This window comes from Galeopterus variegatus, unplaced genomic scaffold (assembly GCF_000696425.1).
Source record: "Galeopterus variegatus unplaced genomic scaffold, G_variegatus-3.0.2 Scaffold1705, whole genome shotgun sequence".
Lineage (NCBI taxonomy): Eukaryota > Metazoa > Chordata > Mammalia > Dermoptera > Cynocephalidae > Galeopterus > Galeopterus variegatus.
The window spans coordinates 297982-315999 of record NW_007727816.1 but is presented as its reverse complement, the minus strand read 5'-3'; the positions used below and the strand labels follow the sequence as shown (position 1 = coordinate 315999).

At 45.1% G+C, this 18018-nt stretch overlaps 1 protein-coding gene across 1 annotated transcript in view; it reads right to left on the bottom strand.

The window, feature by feature from the left end:
• POU6F2 (POU class 6 homeobox 2) overlaps positions 1 to 18018 on the bottom strand; it is a 240052-nt gene that overhangs the window by 24844 nt on the left and 197190 nt on the right. The window contains exon 6 of the mRNA XM_008578521.1: positions 3378 to 3584. Coding sequence (XP_008576743.1) covers positions 3378 to 3584 — 207 coding nt within the window. The remainder of the gene's footprint in view (positions 1 to 3377; positions 3585 to 18018) is intronic.

Here is an 18018-nt window from a genome sequence, read left to right as displayed (position 1 = left end):
GGCTGACAGGTGTGGTGTGAGAAAGCTCCTGAGGAGAGTCTGGGCCACGAGGGAGGCTGTGGGAATGAGTTACTGGTGTCTGCTGCAGGCAACGAGGTGAGGCGGGCACTGTCCCTGCCTTTTATTTGCCATTTCTTGGTTGGGCCCTTCTCCTGGGTCCGAACGGTACCAGCTCAAGTCTAGAGCTGTGATTTCTTGTAACAGCAATAGTCTATGACCCACACGGCCTTTGAAATTTGAGGTGAGGGTGAGAGCTACTTTATATTAGATGTTAATGATTTCTAACTAATTCATCACCTTTCTGGCAATTTACGACTTAGTTTTGGTGACAGAAATAGTTTTTAGCAGATTGTACAAAAAGAGGCCCCCTTTTCCCCTTGGAGATAATTTTGAACATAGTTGGAACAGATAGAACTAGGGCTTAGAAAGCCGATGAAAGATAGAGAATCTTGCTGTATTTGGGGAACCATTTAGATGGTAGAGAATCGAATGAAACCTTGTAAACAGTAAAAGAAATAAACCAGGGGCAAGACAGGGGAGGGAAAGTCTTTCATGAAAAGTTTACAGGGACGCCCCACTGCCTGGGATAAAGCTGAGGAAGAGGGGGGTTGGGAACGTTGGCTCTCCAGGCTAGAGATTTAGGTGTCGAGTGGGCAGACAGAGGTCTCTGTCTCTGTGACGTATTTATACCTGGTTGGGTTTTGCTGGCGTGGAGTCCCTCACTGGATGAAGCTCCCTTGCTGAACAGTCCCACGGCCCCCTACCCTCCCTCCCAGTGCTTACTAGACCTTAGGTCCGTATCTGCACAGTCTGACCACTGTCATCTCCCTCGCGGGACTGTGACTCCACGAAGGAAGGGCTTGTGCTAACTGTCTTGCCTACCAGCACCGCCTAGCTTCCTGGCACAGTGCCCGGCATATGGTAGGGGGTCAATACATATTTCTGTTAAACAGATTTTTCATACTCATTGCATAAGAAAATGGATTTTCCAAGCATAGCCTCTGAATGCTTCCAAGAATGGACTGTTGTCACGGTCGGATCAGAGGCCAAATGGAGGCAACGGCAGGGCTTGTGCTAACTGTCTTGCCTACCAGCACCGCCTAGCTTCCTGGCACAGTGCCCGGCACATGGTAGGGGGTCAATACATATTTCTGTTAAACAGATTTTTCATACTCATTGCATAAGAAAATGGATTTTCCAAGCATAGCCATGGACTGTTGTCATGGTCGGATCAGAGGCCAAATGGAGGCAACGGCGAGGTCTCTGGAAGGACATTTCTGCACTGCAGTAGGTGGGTGGGGATCCTGATGCTTCCTTCTCCCCTTTCCTTTGCATTTTCTTCCCTTGCTGGCTGCTTCACATCATACGGTAACTCACAAAGCCGTGCACTTGGCCGCGCTCTCGCTGTCAGTCTTCACCATTCCCTTCTGCCATCTTTCTTTTGTTGGGGCACACTCCAACTTTAAATCTGGGTCTTCGCCTTGCCCACCTCCTACTTCTTAACTGACCCAGTTAACAGACCACTTGTTTCAACAATGTGTCAAACGGGGATGATCCAGACTTTACAACACGACAGCAAAGAAACAGAGGACCTGACATTTCTCCGTTACTTTGCCTGACTTCGTCTCTGCAGCCCTTGACCCTTGTCCACTCCTAGTTTCCTGAAACTCTAGGACACTAGCTCATCGCACTCTGTGTTCCTCTCCTGCTCATTCTCCATTTCTTCTCTTTCCTTCCTCTTCCATCCCTTAGAAGCTGGTGTTTCCCGAGATGACTCCTGGGTCTCCCTTTGTTCCCTTGTTTCTCATGCTTTCTCTGATCTCCCCTCCTTCTCTCGCTCCTCCTGCTTTCTCTGGATGTCTCATTTGTTTTCAGGTACAACAAACGTACTCACGGCTCTCAGATCTGCCCCTCCTGTCCGAGTTTCTATTACAATTCCAGATCCTTATTTTCAACTATCAAGCACATGCTCTCATTAACGCTTGCTTGTATTTTGCTACAGTGTCCTAAGTGGTGTGTCTGCAATAGGTGTCTCATCACATCGCTTCAACCTCTGCGTGGCCACCAGAGTCATTTTCTTGAAAAAATAAAGCTCAGCATGCCATTCCCCTTTTTAAAGACCTCTTATAGATTCCCAGGGCTCATTGCCATCACACGGCCACGACTGTGTTAGTGTTCACTGTGTGCTGGGCACTATTCCAACCACTTCACGTATGTTAACTCATTTAATCCTCTGCGGGTAGGTACTGGTGTATCCCCATTTACAGATGGGTAAACTGGGGCACAAAGATGACATGTCACATGTTTAGGGTCACACAGAGTTCACCCTTTTTAGCTTGATTCTAGAGGCCTTTCATGACTGTCCTCAGCCTACTCCCTGCTCCAGTCACGTGAGCCTTTCTCCTGTTTCTCAACACTCCATCCTCTTTCCCATTTCTCTGCCTTTGTGCCCGTCGTTCCCACTGCCTGCAATGTTGTTACCCTATCGTTTACCTGGTAACTCTTACTTATCCATCGAGACTCAGCTCCCAAGCCATTTTCTCTGGGAGGACTCAGAACTCTCTAGGCAGAGTTGGTCACTCCCATCTCTGGGATCACACCTGCCCTGTTGCAGGACATTCTCCGCTTTATTGCACAACGGGTTCTGCTTGCACATCTGTGTCCTCTACAAGACTATGAGCTCCTTAAAACCAGAAAGCATCTCTCTTTTATCTCTGTTTCTTAGTATTTGCCAGGGGCCTGCTGTACAGTAGGTTATCAGAAAATGTTTTTCGAAGGAATCTATTAACCAGAAGCTCCGTGAGGTCAGGGACCATGTCTTTCTCCTTCAGTGCTGTATAGCCAGTATCTAGCATAAACACATGGAAAGTACTCAATAGTCATTTGAATGGAAAAATGAACTGGATCATCATGAATTCAGTAAAATTCAGCCAAGCAGAGCTTCCTATTTTTCATTTCCTCATTTGTAGGCAGCAGTTTCAGCAATATCAGCTTGGGAACTCTTGGTATTTAATACTTTTTTCATTTACAATTAAGGCATAAGTGGTCTTGATTTCTTTCTGATCCCATTTTAGAAATCCAAAAATTAAGCATCATGAGCATAGATGAATAAGGATATATCTGTATTGAATTTTAGGCCACCCGTTTATAACTTAATATATTCCTATTTTTAGAGTAGAGAGCTATTTAGTTACCACCCATGTTCACTAAGAATAAAAAGCAAAGCTACATGCTGTTTTATAAGTATTGATATGTTAGGGTTAGTGGGATTAAATGTTCTGTAATATAAAAATTACTTTTCAGTGACTGAGACCAAAGAGGAGAAGGGAGGTGAAGAGGTACCCCATGGGCACGCTGCCCTGGCACAGAGCCTTTACCTGCTGGCCTGGCTTGATGGGGGAGAGTGTGATACCCTGGGTGTTGATCACGGGCAGGATCTGGTTCCCGATGACCGTGGCAATGATCTGGCCCTGGGCGTTTGTCAGGAGCTGTGGGGTGATTGGCTGCACTTGAAGGCCCTGAGTGCCGCTCGCTGCTTGGCTCGATGGCCCCGGATTAGGCATCAGTGGAATGGTCCCAATGATCTGCAAGAGACAGGCCTAGAGGTGAGAAGCCGTGCTCTGTTCAGGGTCTGCACCTGCACCTGAGGACCAGCTGTGCCCCGACTCTGCCGGTTCAGAATCTGTGAGGAGGTCTGGAGATTGGGGGGTGGGAGGAGGAAGGGGCGGTGGCGGGAGAGGACCATCTAAAAGTCAGGAACATAGGACTGAGTTCACTGAGGGAAGGAAAACACCTTATTTAAAAATACAATCAAGCATCAGTTAAGGCATAAACATGCAGTGTCTGCCAGGGCAGCGCAGACACCTGCCTTCTCTCAGAGCCAGAGGGAGACGGGCTTCTCCTGGCACTCGAGGACCTCGTCTTCCCCACGGTAGGGGTGGTGGGGGTCCCCCCACAACACGCTGCTCTCATCTTCTCCAGTGCCCCCTCCCTTCACAACATCCCGCCCCTCTGTCCAGGTCAGGGGCGGCTCCCTGAAACCCCCAGCAGGACGCGGGCTCCAGCACCTGGGACTCAGGACAGTGCAGAGCCAGGATTCCACGCCCAGCTGTGCCCTCTAGTAGCTGGGTCGTGTTTGTCAAAGGACCTAAGCCTTACAAAGAGTTGACAGCATTGGGATTACAAACAAATATTTGAAACTCTTAAAATAGACGTGAAATGATGAGGGAGGACTGAAATCAGGAAGAAAGTGCATTTTGCATGATGTGTTTTAAACTGGGTCCAAAGGCTGGGGGTTTCCTGCGGCAAGTGGCAGGGAAGGCTTCTGTCGGCGTCCGGTGGCCTCTGGCTGCAGTGATAGGCCATGTGGACCGTCTCTGTGCAGAGAAGAAAGGACTGCGACTAGGAGCAGCAAATGCACAGGGTGTCTGTAGAATCTGGAAAGAGAGACCATATTCACACGTTGTTAGGGACAGACTTAATCCGTAAAAACCAAAAATATGATCTCTGTTTCCAGACGCCCTGGGCTCTCGGGGTGTCCCGGAGCTTGGTGAGGGGGTGCTTTGTTGCTCCGCACTGGGAGGGAGGCCACCGGCTCTGCTCTGACAGTCGTCTTCAGGGGTTACCGCCCGCTGCTGACGGTGTTGCCCTGGCCTGGAGGTCCCCAAGACACAGCGGTAGTGACATCTTGGGCAGTGTTTTCACATGTGCGCTTTCAGTTCATTCCATATTGTCACCGCAACTCTGTGCGGCGGGTGTTGGTCGCGCCTCCATTCGGGAGATAAGAGCGGGTAGAGAGGCAAGTGACTCAGCGGAGGGGTTTGCAGGTGACAGGGCGGGAACCGGAGTCCAGCCCGCTGACCCAACCCATTGCTGTCCACGACGCCACCGGCCCTGCGTCCTGTTTGCAGCTCCCCGCGGGACGACGAGCTGTGTGCGGGTGGGTTTACAAGTGACACTGTTCTCTACCCCTCGGAACCCCCGACAGGGCTTTGAACGTAGCTTCTTAGTAAGTGTTTTTTTGCAAGTGGTTTGGAGACAGCCACGCCTGGGACCGCAGATGCCCCGGGCTGCGGGCCGCCAGCATAGACCCGGCAGAGCCACCACGCTGGAGAGGCCCCCCACGCCGCTGCTGTCCCTGCAGGGGCCCCGGCGGGTGGCCCTAGCGGAAGAGCTGTGCGAACACCCAGGAGCAGTGGCGGTTGTCAGCGGATGCTGATACAGGTCAAGGAATCAGGCGGCAGTGGTCAGCCGTCCCCAGGGAGTTTGCAGGCCGCGTGTGCCTGCAGCGTGCGGGGCCGAGGAGTCCCCATGCACGGAGCCCGGGCACAAGGACGCCACTGATGGCGCTTGTGCCTAAACAGCTCGGGACTCAAAGGCCGGCTCCTGTGACCCCACGGGCTTTCTAAGAGAGGTCAGGCTGCTGTCCTAGGCCTGCGTGGGATAACCCCCCTTTCCGCACGTGCACGGTGAAGTCTGGGCAACCCACCCACCCACTCTGGCCTCCCCCGGTGTTTCAGGCCTGAGCTGAAAGCCTCTGAGGCTGCATGCGTTTATGTGGCAGCGCTGTGGGTTCTATTTTAGGCAGGGTGTCAGCATGTTTGGGAGCCGTGGGAGGAGGTAGCTGGAGAGAATGCTTCAGAGTGAGGCAGGCACGTGACAGCCACGGAGCAGGCTGTGATGACAGAGGGTTCTGCCCTGAGAAGACCGACACGAGTCTGTGCTGCCTGGCGCTAATGAGATGCGCTGCCTGCTTGCTGGGGGGACAGAAGAGGAAAGGCAGACACACGTGTCCCCAGCCTCTTCCCTCATCACAGCTGCAGGTCCGTGCTGTGCCACAGCATTACTAAAACATGTGCCACCTGCGGCCCTCCCACCCGCTCCCTCTCCTTGCCTAGGCCTGACATCACTTTTCAAGGACAGGCCTACAGTGGTGCCAGAGCTGCAGGAATCTGTGATGGCCCATGGAAGGAATGTTCAGTAAAGAGAGTTTGCCTAAGAGGTGAGGGTCAGATAAGATCGTAATAACTTCGTATAGCATACATTATACGAAGTTATACGAGATCTTGTGAATGTAGCACACCTCAGCAATCCCAGGCCTTGTAGCTCCTGTGGGTCATCAGGTTGTCATTATAATGCCCCTATGCACATCAGGCTAGTTGATAAGAATAAATTACGACTGATAGAGGGTAAAGAACTCTGCACATACTCATGGCTGACATGGAGGTGTTGTGGCAGCTGAGGGTGGCCAGACAAGTCATCTTATGGGCCACATGTTGTTACAGTCAGTGATATGCTGCTAAACTCTGCAATGGAGTATGTGATCACACATGTCAAGTTGACAAGCAATTCTGTTTCTTATATCTTTAAGAAAAGAAAACTCATCAATGCCGTAAATCAGTGACTTCCTCAGGTCTTTCAATCCATCAGCAGAGACTATTCTTTTTCAAACATTTGTGTAATCTCAGCACTTTTTGGTCAAGAGACTTTTGTTTACACTAGCCTCACTCTGTCTGTCTTCAACAAACAGCTCATAGTGTCTGAGAACCCAGGAGCTGGTGGTGAGCTGTCACCAAATGGAAACAACAGTCACCTTCCTCTTTCTTCCTGGTCTGGCCACAGCTGTTGTCTCTCCTCCTCCAGGTGATGATCTTATGTTCTTTATATAATACATTCATTAGAGGCTCATTGTGCTCCCAGGTTTAAAGTTAAATTTGCTTAGAATTATTTTAGCTGCTCTGATTAGGACGTAGATTCTACAGAGGGTAGGATAATACCATTACTTCCCAAACAAAGTTTGTTTTTCCAAGATGCAATGTAGCGCCTTCTTGTATTTGGCTATGCCCAAGGTTAGGAACAAGAGAAGTGTGACTATGGAGAGGGGCTGCAGAGAATCTGAATCAGAGAATGGTAAAGGCATGGAGATGAAGGCATCTAATCAGAGGAAGATGCTAAAACATGGGCAGATAGGTTTAGTCTTACAGGCAATTACAAGTCTCCATACCCATGAGGTGGGTGCCCAAAAGAACACTGGAATGAATGCATTACTTCAGAGGAAGACAGGTGAGGACACCTGGAGGAGACGTCACAGAAGAGATGGGGCCAAGCAGGGTCCTGGAGGTTGGGTGGGACTGGGCAAGGCAGAGAAGCCAAGCAGGAGACTAGCCTGAAGGTGAGCAACGTGGGGGATGGCGAGTGGACTAGTTTGGATGCAAGAGGAGGTTGAGAAGGGTCAGCCTGGAAGAGTCCAATTCCATCCAGCCAGGGGGTGCTACTGCAGCAGTCCAGGTGTGAAGCAAACTGTCTCAATGCATCTTTGGTGCAGGGGCTGCTTGATTCGTTGAACTCTGTGTCAATTCAGAAAGCACAGCCTACTCTATGCTTAGGTTGCAACATCAGACATTTTTGAGTGAAGTCATTGCCCCGTCAATCCCATGGCAGATAGCTCAGGCATCACTTGCAGTGATCCTCTATGTCTTTGCCCTGCCTCTATCAGTAATGACTCCTCTCTGAGGAAAACTTTAACCAGGGTAGGCCCATGCTGGTTTTGTAATCATAAGTTGTGACCTAAGATAGTTCTGGCTTCTCTGACAGAGTTCTATGTCTTTGCCCTGCCTCTATCAGTAATGACTCCTCTCTGAGGAAAACTTTAACCAGGGGAGGCCCATGCTGGTTTTGTAATCATAAGTTGTGACCTAAGATAGTTCTGGCTTCTCTGACAGAGGACTTACTGATGTCACTGTGTATGTCCACCTGTGTCTTTCCTTAGATGAGTTACAAGCACAAACCACAACTGAGGAATAAAGTTCATGTTGCAAGAGCAACTAAAAAAATTATTCAAATGACTATCAAAGTTCATTAGCACCCCATTTAAAAGATTCCTGCTTCCGTAAGAATTTGGGTGGCTTACACCCAAACATGACTATCATTAATTCAGCAGCAATTATAATTTAAGCCATGATGAAGATGATCTTGTGAATGTAGCAAACCTCAGCAATCCCAGGCCTTGTAGCTCCTGTGGGTCATCAGGTTGTCATTATAATGCCCCTATGCACATCAGGCTAGTTGATAAGAATAAATTACGACTGATAGAGGGTAAAGAACTCTGCACATACTCATGGCTGACATGGAGGTGTTGTGGCAGCTGAGGGTGGCCAGACAAGTCATCTTATGGGCCACATGTTGTTACAGTCAGTGATATGCTGCTAAACTCTGCAATGGAGTATGTGATCACACATGTCAAGTTGACAAGCAATTCTGTTTCTTATATCTTTAAGAAAAGAAAACTCATCAATGCCGTAAATCAGTGACTTCCTCAGGTCTTTCAATCCATCAGCAGAGACTATTCTTTTTCAAACATTTGTGTAATCTCAGCACTTTTTGGTCAAGAGACTTTTGTTTACACTAGCCTCACTCTGTCTGTCTTCAACAAACAGCTCATAGTGTCTGAGAACCCAGGAGCTGGTGGTGAGCTGTCACCAAATGGAAACAACAGTCACCTTCCTCTTTCTTCCTGGTCTGGCCACAGCTGTTGTCTCTCCTCCTCCAGGTGATGATCTTATGTTCTTTATATAATACATTCATTAGAGGCTCATTGTGCTCCCAGGTTTAAAGTTAAATTTGCTTAGAATTATTTTAGCTGCTCTGATTAGGACGTAGATTCTACAGAGGGTAGGATAATACCATTACTTCCCAAACAAAGTTTGTTTTTCCAAGATGCAATGTAGCGCCTTCTTGTATTTGGCTATGCCCAAGGTTAGGAACAAGAGAAGTGTGACTATGGAGAGGGGCTGCAGAGAATCTGAATCAGAGAATGGTAAAGGCATGGAGATGAAGGCATCTAATCAGAGGAAGATGCTAAAACATGGGCAGATAGGTTTAGTCTTACAGGCAATGCTACTCGGTCAGCTGTGGCTTCCTAGAGCTCCAGAGGTTGTAGGGTTCAGGAAGAAACAGTGCCATGATCAACAATGTCTGGCATGGGTATGGGGACAGGGAATGGCAGTGTGCTTGAAGGTGGCATCACTAAAGCTCAGGACAAAGACAAATTATCTTAGACCAACTTGCAAGAAATGGATGACACACATTTATTTAATGAGCAACTGTGAGAAAGAACTATTTAAGGTATACATTTTAACGCTTTTATGATGGTACTTATAAGCACTCCACCCCTGGGAATACCTATCTACTCAATGATTTTCACTCAGTTAGAATCCGAATCCCTGCTGGGTGCTCTACTCTTTGGTTTTAACTTTAGAAACATACTTACAGTGTAAAGAATTGCAGGTGTCAGGGTCTTTAAAATGAGACATTATGAGAAGAATAATTTGCATGAAAACTGAGTTTATTAAAACAGCAATCAGGACAATAAAACCAATTTTCTTCCTTCTTACAAAGCCGTTAAAGGTAATTCTCCTTAACAGAATTTAAGATGTATATAGAGGAAAATATTCCCCACTGGCTGGGTTTAAGCCCAGGCTTTGCCACTAACTAGTGGGAGGTTGTTGCTGAATTACTTCATCTCTTAGAATCTCAGTCTGCTCATGTGTAAAATGGGAATAAAAACGTCCACTTCATAAGGTTGTTATAGGTACAAATAAGATAATGTATGCAAAGTGCTCACCATTGCACTTTACCAACCCAGTAGTTGTTTGATAAATGTTTGTTCATAATTCTGCTTACATGCTTGTGTGGTAACTCCTGGGCATTTGTACTAAGTTGCAAAAGCTCTTTCGAATTTTTCTGAATGTTATAATTTCACCATGAAAATAGTTTACCATGAAGAACAGAAAACAGTAGCTTACCATGAAAAATAAATCTTTCTCTTATAATAGAATGCTAAGTTGGAAGTTTCCACATCGGCACCAAGATTCAATAGGTGGTGCATTCTAAAGGAGAGACCGGACCATATGCTGAATGCAGGGGAGGTTTCTGAAAACCATTTAGACAATTCTGGAACTCAGACCCCCGATGAGGGTAGACATAGAGAATTATTGAAATTCTGTGTCTTCCTCATTCCCAGGGTGGTGAAAGGGGAGCATTTTTCTCACCTCAAGGTTAATGGAAGTGGTTAAATAAATATTGTCCCCTCACATTTGGGGGGCGTCTAGATGAGGAACGTAAAGGTGACAGGCTGTCGAGCTGAGGGGAGAGAGAAAGAGCAATGCATGGCCCTGGAACCGGCTATACTCCCGTGAGAGCGTGGGCGAGGACGTGTGAGCGCTTCTCTGGACTCATTATCGTGGGTCTGAGCCATTTAACATCCAGTCCCAGCAGATCCCCTGGAGAAGGGGCACTGGGACAGCACCAGAGTGAGCTTGAGGAGTAGGTCTGGGGAAAACCAAGCAATGGGAGGGTAATGGGCAGCTGGAAGAAAACACATTGCCCACAGCAGTGTGCAACCAGAAGCTCCCAGCCAGGCCTTGGAAGGACTCATGAAAGTGCCCCCAAGAGTTGGCTTGAGCCGTCTACTGGCCCAGACAGCAGGAAGCCATCTGCTCTCAGGCCAGCAGACATATGGGGCCTTCTTATCTCCTATGTCTCCTCTCCTCCACTGAACATTACTGGTCAGAAACATGGTTAGCAAACCGGGGAGGAAGGGGAACCATCCCAGCACAGAAGGAAAGAAGGGCAGGGCTGCCCGGTTGAAAGCGACCATAGGAGACTGCATTATTACCTTAGTGTGCCCAGGGAAGTCATAGAGCAAGAAGCCAGGCTTTTGTCCAGGGCAGGGGAAGAAACATCACCATGGAGAAGGTTGAAAGGGACTGGCCTGCTCTCAAGTGTGACAGTCAATCACACTACAGAGGAGATTTTATGGGTCACAACGCTGCATTATTACCTTAGTGTGCCCAGGGAAGTCATAGAGCAAGAAGCCAGGCTTTTGTCCAGAGCAGGGGAAGAAACATCACCACGGAGAAGGTTGAAAGGGACTGGCCTGCTCTCAAGTGTGACAGTCAATCACATTACAGAGGAGATTTTATGGGTCACAACGTCAGGACTTTGTCAACTAAGAATGCTTGAAAAACAGAGGAAAAAGGAAGGCAAGAAGAGGACATGGAAGAAGAGAGAAGAGAGGAACTTAACAAGGTACCAGAGATAAAGAATTTAAAATTGTGAGCAGAATATACACTTTCCCAAAAACTATGAATTCAGTTTTATTCCAGGGAGGTTGTGGCTTCTGTTTTTAATACTGATTGTTGAAGTTTCAGCTAGCTTTAAAATAGATGCTACTCAAATGCCTTAGTTGTTGAAGTTCCTCTGAAGCTTTGAAAACCTTAAAATTATAACGGGAAGCCAGCGCCTGCCAAAGGAAAGGAGACAACAGTGACTCTGTTTTTAATACTGATTGTTGAAGTTTCAGCTAGCTTTAAAATAGATGCTACTCAAATGCCCTAGTTGTTGAAGTTCCTCTGAAGCTTTGAAAACCTTAAAATTATAACGGGAAGCCAGCGCCTGCCAAAGGAAAGGAGACAACAGTGACTATACCTAAGAGAAGGTCAGAGGAGTCAGGAGAAATTTGACGCGGTCCTTTGCCAGTTATGTTAGCAAGGTTATTCTCATTAGTAATCAGCAATATTTGTAAGGTATAATAAAGATGTGCTTTTATGGGTCTCCATTTCTCCTCTTATCATTAATTAAACGTAAGACTATCCCTAATTCCCAAAGACACTCTTGAACACAGTCCTTTGTTTGTTCGTTTAGTTGTTGGGAAAGAAAAAATCTAATGTGTCTGCCTATGTTTCCAATTACAATTGATGAGGCTGGGTGGAGGGATCCTACTGGATATTAATGACAGAAGATGAATAATATCAATCTCAAAGGTGCTTTGCAGAAATGATTTGCTTATAGAGCGTAGACTGAGCCCTAGTTATGCAGCCCATTAGCAGCAAACATCGCAGAAGAAACTCCACATCTCAGGAAACTGACAGGCCTCCTAGGTAAGAATCAACTTGGCTGATACAATGATCATTCTTATTGGACCTGAATCTTTCTCTAGTCCTTTGGCAAAGTGAAGTTGCAGCTTCGGCCCCATTCTGAGCAGTTGACAGTTCCTACTACAGAAATACTACAACTGAATCTGGCACACTCTACACTCTGGAGGCAGGTGTTTGGTTTTTTTTTCCTTTAAATTTTTAATTTTAAGATGCATGATAATATCTGACTTACATATTTTACTGTAATTATGAGATTTGCTATTTTCTCTTTTATTTGGGTTCCCCCTCGAGTGTTAGAAAACATTGATAGAAAAAATATTTGACCCAGCAGATAATCAAAAGATTACACTAAATGCACACAAGATGATACTACTTGAGATGAGACTAGGTGGGCAGTCATTGTAACTGCCTTCATGCTCTTCCTGGAGTGACTGTTGGGCAGCGGTTGGTGTCCAGAAAATATACCCTTTTCTTGAACATAGTACAGGTGACCACTGTCAACACAAGTTTTAAAATTAATTATATCTGAGTTATATATCTACTAGTCTGAAAGGCATATTGGCAAGTTCTGGATTATTTCGTTCTGCTTGCTTTTTACTCAGCTAGAAGGTGGGACCATGAAGGCAGGAGAGGGAAGAGTTAACTTGGCAAAACATTTCCAGCTGTTGTCGAGGCTCAGCCGGGCATTGCTATAGACTGAATGTTTGTGTCTCTCCAAACTTCACATGTTGCAACCTAATCCCCAGTGTGATGGTATTTGGAGGTGAGGCCTTTGGGAAGCGATTAGGTCATGATGGTGGACCCCTCATGAATGGGATTCGTGCCCTCGTAAAAGAGGCCCCAGAGAGCTCCCTTGCCCCTTCCACGATGGGAGGACACAGTGAGAAGGCACTATCTATGAATCAGAAAGCCAGCCCTTACCAGACATTAAATCTGCTGGCACCTTAATCTTGGACTTCCCAGGATCCAGAGCTGTGAGAAATAAATTTCTGCTGTTTGTAAGCCACCCTGTCTATGGTATTGTTATGGCAGCCTGACAGGACTAAGACAGGCATGGAATCAATGTTGACTGGCTTCATCTTTGACTAGAGAGAAATACTTAGTGATGCGAAGTGGTTCTCCCAGCAAAGGCCAAATAGGCACGACTTTCAGCACTGTCTGCAATTCTCTTTGGGTGAGGGACGTGGAATTTGGAGGAATCCTTTTGGGAATGGATGGAGTTTCATAAATTGAAACTTGCCGTTTTGTTCCATGCCTGTCTTCTCTTCAGAAATTTATTGCTTATGGTTAGCATATACACAAAAGCTTTGCATGTACTTAAAAGTATGCTGTATGGTTGTATAACACAGACATCAGTAGCATTTTTATTGGTGGAGCCCCTCCGCTTTGTTCTGTAATGGCTTCAAAACTAAGAGGTTGTTTTATTTGTGCACTTACCACACACAAACCGGACACTCAAACATTTATTTGCTCACTCACCCATGCACTCAGCAAATCCTTTCTGAGGGCCTGCTGTGTGCCCGGCACTGGTCCCTACCACCTCACACGCGTTGCCTCTGCAGAAGACCAGATTACCCAGCCATTTGAAGACATGAAACACTTTCTTTTGGATTAACAGGAGTGTTCTATAAATCTTGTTCTCATGTGGCACCAGCAACCCTCCAAGGAAGAAGACAGCCTAGGCTCCCCTGTAGGCCGGGCAGTCAAGACGAAAGCTTCATATCTCATGAATATTCATAACCAATAAAAAATAAAAATAATTTAAAAATAAAATCATCTAGAAAAAAATTTTAAAAACCCATTACGTTGTACACTTTAAATATATGCAATAAAAAAAGACTCATTAAAAAAAAAGCAAGTTTAACTTTATGGAAGCAAGCACCACCATGTGAAAAAAAAAAAAATGGAAGCAATTTATATAAACCTAAATCTCCTCTGTTGATGAGAGTCCTACAGGCTTTTTTCTCCTCCTAAAACTGCTGCAACTGCCAATGGCTTTAGGTGATGTGACGTCCCTACTTTTGAGGACTGATTACATGCTCAGATGTGTCACTGGATAACCGAGTTCACCCTTCATTGAAACAGGTTCTCATTTTCTCTTGAAAAGTAGTCTTTTTAAAAAATCTTTGAGGAAGGCTGATATTATTGAAAATTGATTTCTGGGGCCGGCCCGGTGGCGCACTGGAGAGTGCGCTGCTTGGGAGCACGGTGGCGCTCCCGCCGAGGGTTCGGATCCCATGTGGAGACCGGTTCCCGCTCACTGGCTGAGCGCGGTGCGGGCGCAACACCGAGGGTTGCGATCCTGTTGCCGGTCAGTAAAAAAGACAAAAAGGAAAAAAAAAAAAAAAGAAAATTGATTTCTGCATCCCACTTATCCAGTGCCCTTATGTGCCAAGCGCTGGTCTAGACCATGGGAGTCTGAGAAATATCTGACTACTCTAAATTTCTCTTTCAAACCACACTGATCGTGAAAAAGAAAATGGCTAAACTGCCTGCAGAGGTCAGATAACAACCAGGACTGGGTTACATTATGGGGGTAGGTGTGAAGTTGAGGCCTCGGGACCTCTGGTCTCCAAGGACATAAATGAAACTTCTGGTTTCTCGCTGGACAGCAGAAACAATGGCACATTGTGGAGCACGCCCTTAACCTTGCACAGCAGAATGTTCTTTCCCAGTGGCCACATCTCAGTCTTAACCTCTATGCAGCTTGATTCCACCCCAAGGATGGACTTTTTTTACTTGTTCAATTATGGTAAACAATTACTTGGTAAACAATGGCTCAGTTCCACCATGCTCTCACAAAGCTCTGCCTCATCTATGAATATCTTTTAATTTTCCAATCAATAGAACCCTAATTGGAATAAAAACAAATGGACATTTCAACCCATAGTTGTTTATAATAAGGGCAAATGTGATGTCTCATAAAAGCAAATTCCTTCAAGCCACTGTGGCCTTGGTTTCAATCTGTAGCTTCTCAGTCTTATTTATTTGGATATTACTCATTCAGTGAGAGGAAATGAAAATATTTGTAAATAAGATCTAGTGCTTCCATTTCCAAGTCTCTTCAGTGGGTTTACATTTTCATTATATTTATCCACCAGAAAGTTTAAGAACATTCCATGTACCAGAAAACAAAGACGAATCCTTAAGAATGAATGGAAACATTTCTTTTCACTGTCCTTCCTCCTTTTCCCCAATGACTACAAATTAAACTATGAGTTCTTTGCATTTTCTCTGCAGCTGCCAACACTGGGAAGTTGCTAACACGTTTTTTTTCCCCTTCCAAAGAGAATCACGACTGTGGTGAAGGCATCATTTTCCAGAAAGACCAACTTTACATGGCTTGGCCTAAGACTTTAAGTTTTAATACCAGCAAAAAGATACCTGGAATTTGGGGAAGTATTTCTACTTCTGCCTCTTGATGTCAGGTTAAGTGACCAAATCAGATCAAATTATTCACTGCTTGGAGAATGCCTTTTAGTTTGATTCAACCTCGGTCCTCAGAAGCTGTAGGAAACATTCTTAAATGGAGCCCTGGACGTTGAACAGGTTATTCCTTCCCAAATGAGAGATAAAAGAACAACAGCAATGATAGCAAAAGAACTCAATCAGGGACCGGTGATTTCCAATATTCCAAATTCTTTGGAGCAATGGGAGTTGGTGAAGAAAAATCTTGGTGATTGCTCAAGAAAGTGCTATACATATCTAGCATCTCCAGCGCTGCGTTCATACGCAGTGAGTGCATTCAGGCTGTGAAGCTGAATTTAAATTACAATAAACAACAAAACAAGCCTTTAAGACAAAAAAAGGTGGTGGGGAAGGAGGCCACCTCACATGCCTTTAAAGAGGCACCTGTGTATCCCCACCCAGTTTCATGAGTCCAGGATGATTCATATGCTTCTTGTGACGAGAATATCCATTGTTGTTGCAAAATTAAATGCATTTTGGTACTTGTATGCAATATTTATCTATTTGTTCAATCAGAAAAAAGTTGTCCTCATCACTCTAACATATATTACTTTTTCAATTTCCTGTTAGTAATATTTTTTAATGTTCTTTAGGGTGAGACTACAGAATTTCTCATTTCTCACAACAAAGATGATAACTCATTACGATTATGCTGATGAGTTTTCCTCATAAAATTGCCTCCCCGTTTTCATAAGTGACCCATCCACACCCTTATCCCTAATGATCAGGCAGTTTTTTGATAGGTGCAAACAAAGAGGGACAGTTTCACTCTTCCAGTTGTGGTTTCTCATAGTTTTCTGGTTTTGACTTTAAACACCCCTCAAAAAAGAATTAACTACTCTGGTACTTCAAATTTGGTCCTAGGGAAATGTGATTTATCATTGCTAGTAAATCATTCATTAATGATTTTCTGACCATCCTGTTCTAAGCTCAGTAATTTATAATTTATACCAATAGCAAGAATTTTAGAATTTTTAATTTCAAAAGTTATTTTTGAAGTACAGCCTTATCAGGAACATGTTTCACGGTCTTGCTAGATGAAATCATTCACAAGCTAGACATATATATACATTATTAAATAATGGAGAAGCCGGTACAGTGATAGTTGCATTGAAGAGCAATTGAGACATTTAGTTATAAAACCGTTAACTTAATTCATTACTCAGAGTTAAAAAATAATCTACTTAATTTCTCTAAAAAACCTGGAACATTTCTAACAAAGTTTGTAGTATCAGATTTGTTTTCTAAGAAGGAAAAGTCCTTAGCACCTTCTGATTCATCGAGGTTCTGGATTGCAGGAACTGGTCTGTATATGCAGAACTACAGATACCGTCCCTATTTCTACTGTCTTATCTCCATGTGGGCTGAGAAGGGCAGAAACTCTACTTTTTAAATATTTTAAAGTGTATTTGATTTTGTGATCTCAAAAGTCAAAATGAGTCCTCAAAGTCCTGAGTAGCACACTAAATCGCTGCCTTTCATGTTCATCAAAGTAATGTGTATATCATCTTCTAAACATAAATGATTTACGTATCTTTCCCCGAAGAATGTCACCCTTTATATTAAAATTCCAAGTAGTTCTTTTATAACCCAATGATACTGAGAAGATCCTCACATTAAAAAAGTCTTCCATTTTTAACTCAAATTCTCAAATTCCATGTGAATTTAAAACAGATTTTTGTGGGCCAGCCCGGTGGCGCACTGGATAGTGCGCCGCTTCGGAAGCGCGGCAGCGCTCCCATCCGAGGGTTCGGATCCCACGTACAGACCGGCTCCCGCTCACTGGCTGAGCGAGGCGCGGGAGCAACGCCGAGGCTTGCGATCCCGTCGCCGGTCCCCGGTCCGGTACGGGGGCAACACTGAGGGTTGCGATCCGTTGCCGGACACGGACAAAAGACAAAAAGACAAAAAGACAAAAAAATAAAAAAAATAAAACAGATTTTTGTTTTTCTAGCTGTATATGTCACTTATCTCTTCCCTTCGGTTATCTGCACTAGCTTGCTAACATCCCTTGCAGATTTAGTGAAGGCAGATGGAAACGTTTTTATTCTAGAGCATCAGAGGAAACTACAGTAGTTAAATGAACATACCAGGTAATATCCCTGTGGCCCTGCCTCTTAATTAAATAAAGTAAAAGATTTTGTTATGGAGAAAAGTGGATGTTATCGTGATCAGCAGCTGTAAAGTCATGTTACGGAGGCAAGCTAGACATCACCTAGTCTTCTGCTGCTGATAATCTGGAGATTTTGCCTGGGGTTGCAAAACTGTCCGGCTTCCGCAGTTACTCATGGTGTGGGCAGCTACCTCAGAATCATCAAAGTGGCCCTCCGTGCATGCGGCAGGGACCACGGGCTTCAGCCAGACATGGCCAAGAGAGTAAGTGGGGAGGGACAGGACCTGCTGGGTACTCACTGTGCCTGGCGTTTAGCATCCTGTATTAATTTATTCTTTACAACAACCCTGAAATGTTAGTAGTTTAAAAAATTGAAGAAATTTAAGTAAACAGACAATTGCCATTTTCATCAGACACAGAAATGCTGGATGGCCTACTTAAAAGCATTTCCACATAAAACTCCAACATATTAAAGAGGCACTACTTTAGATCAGCCACCCT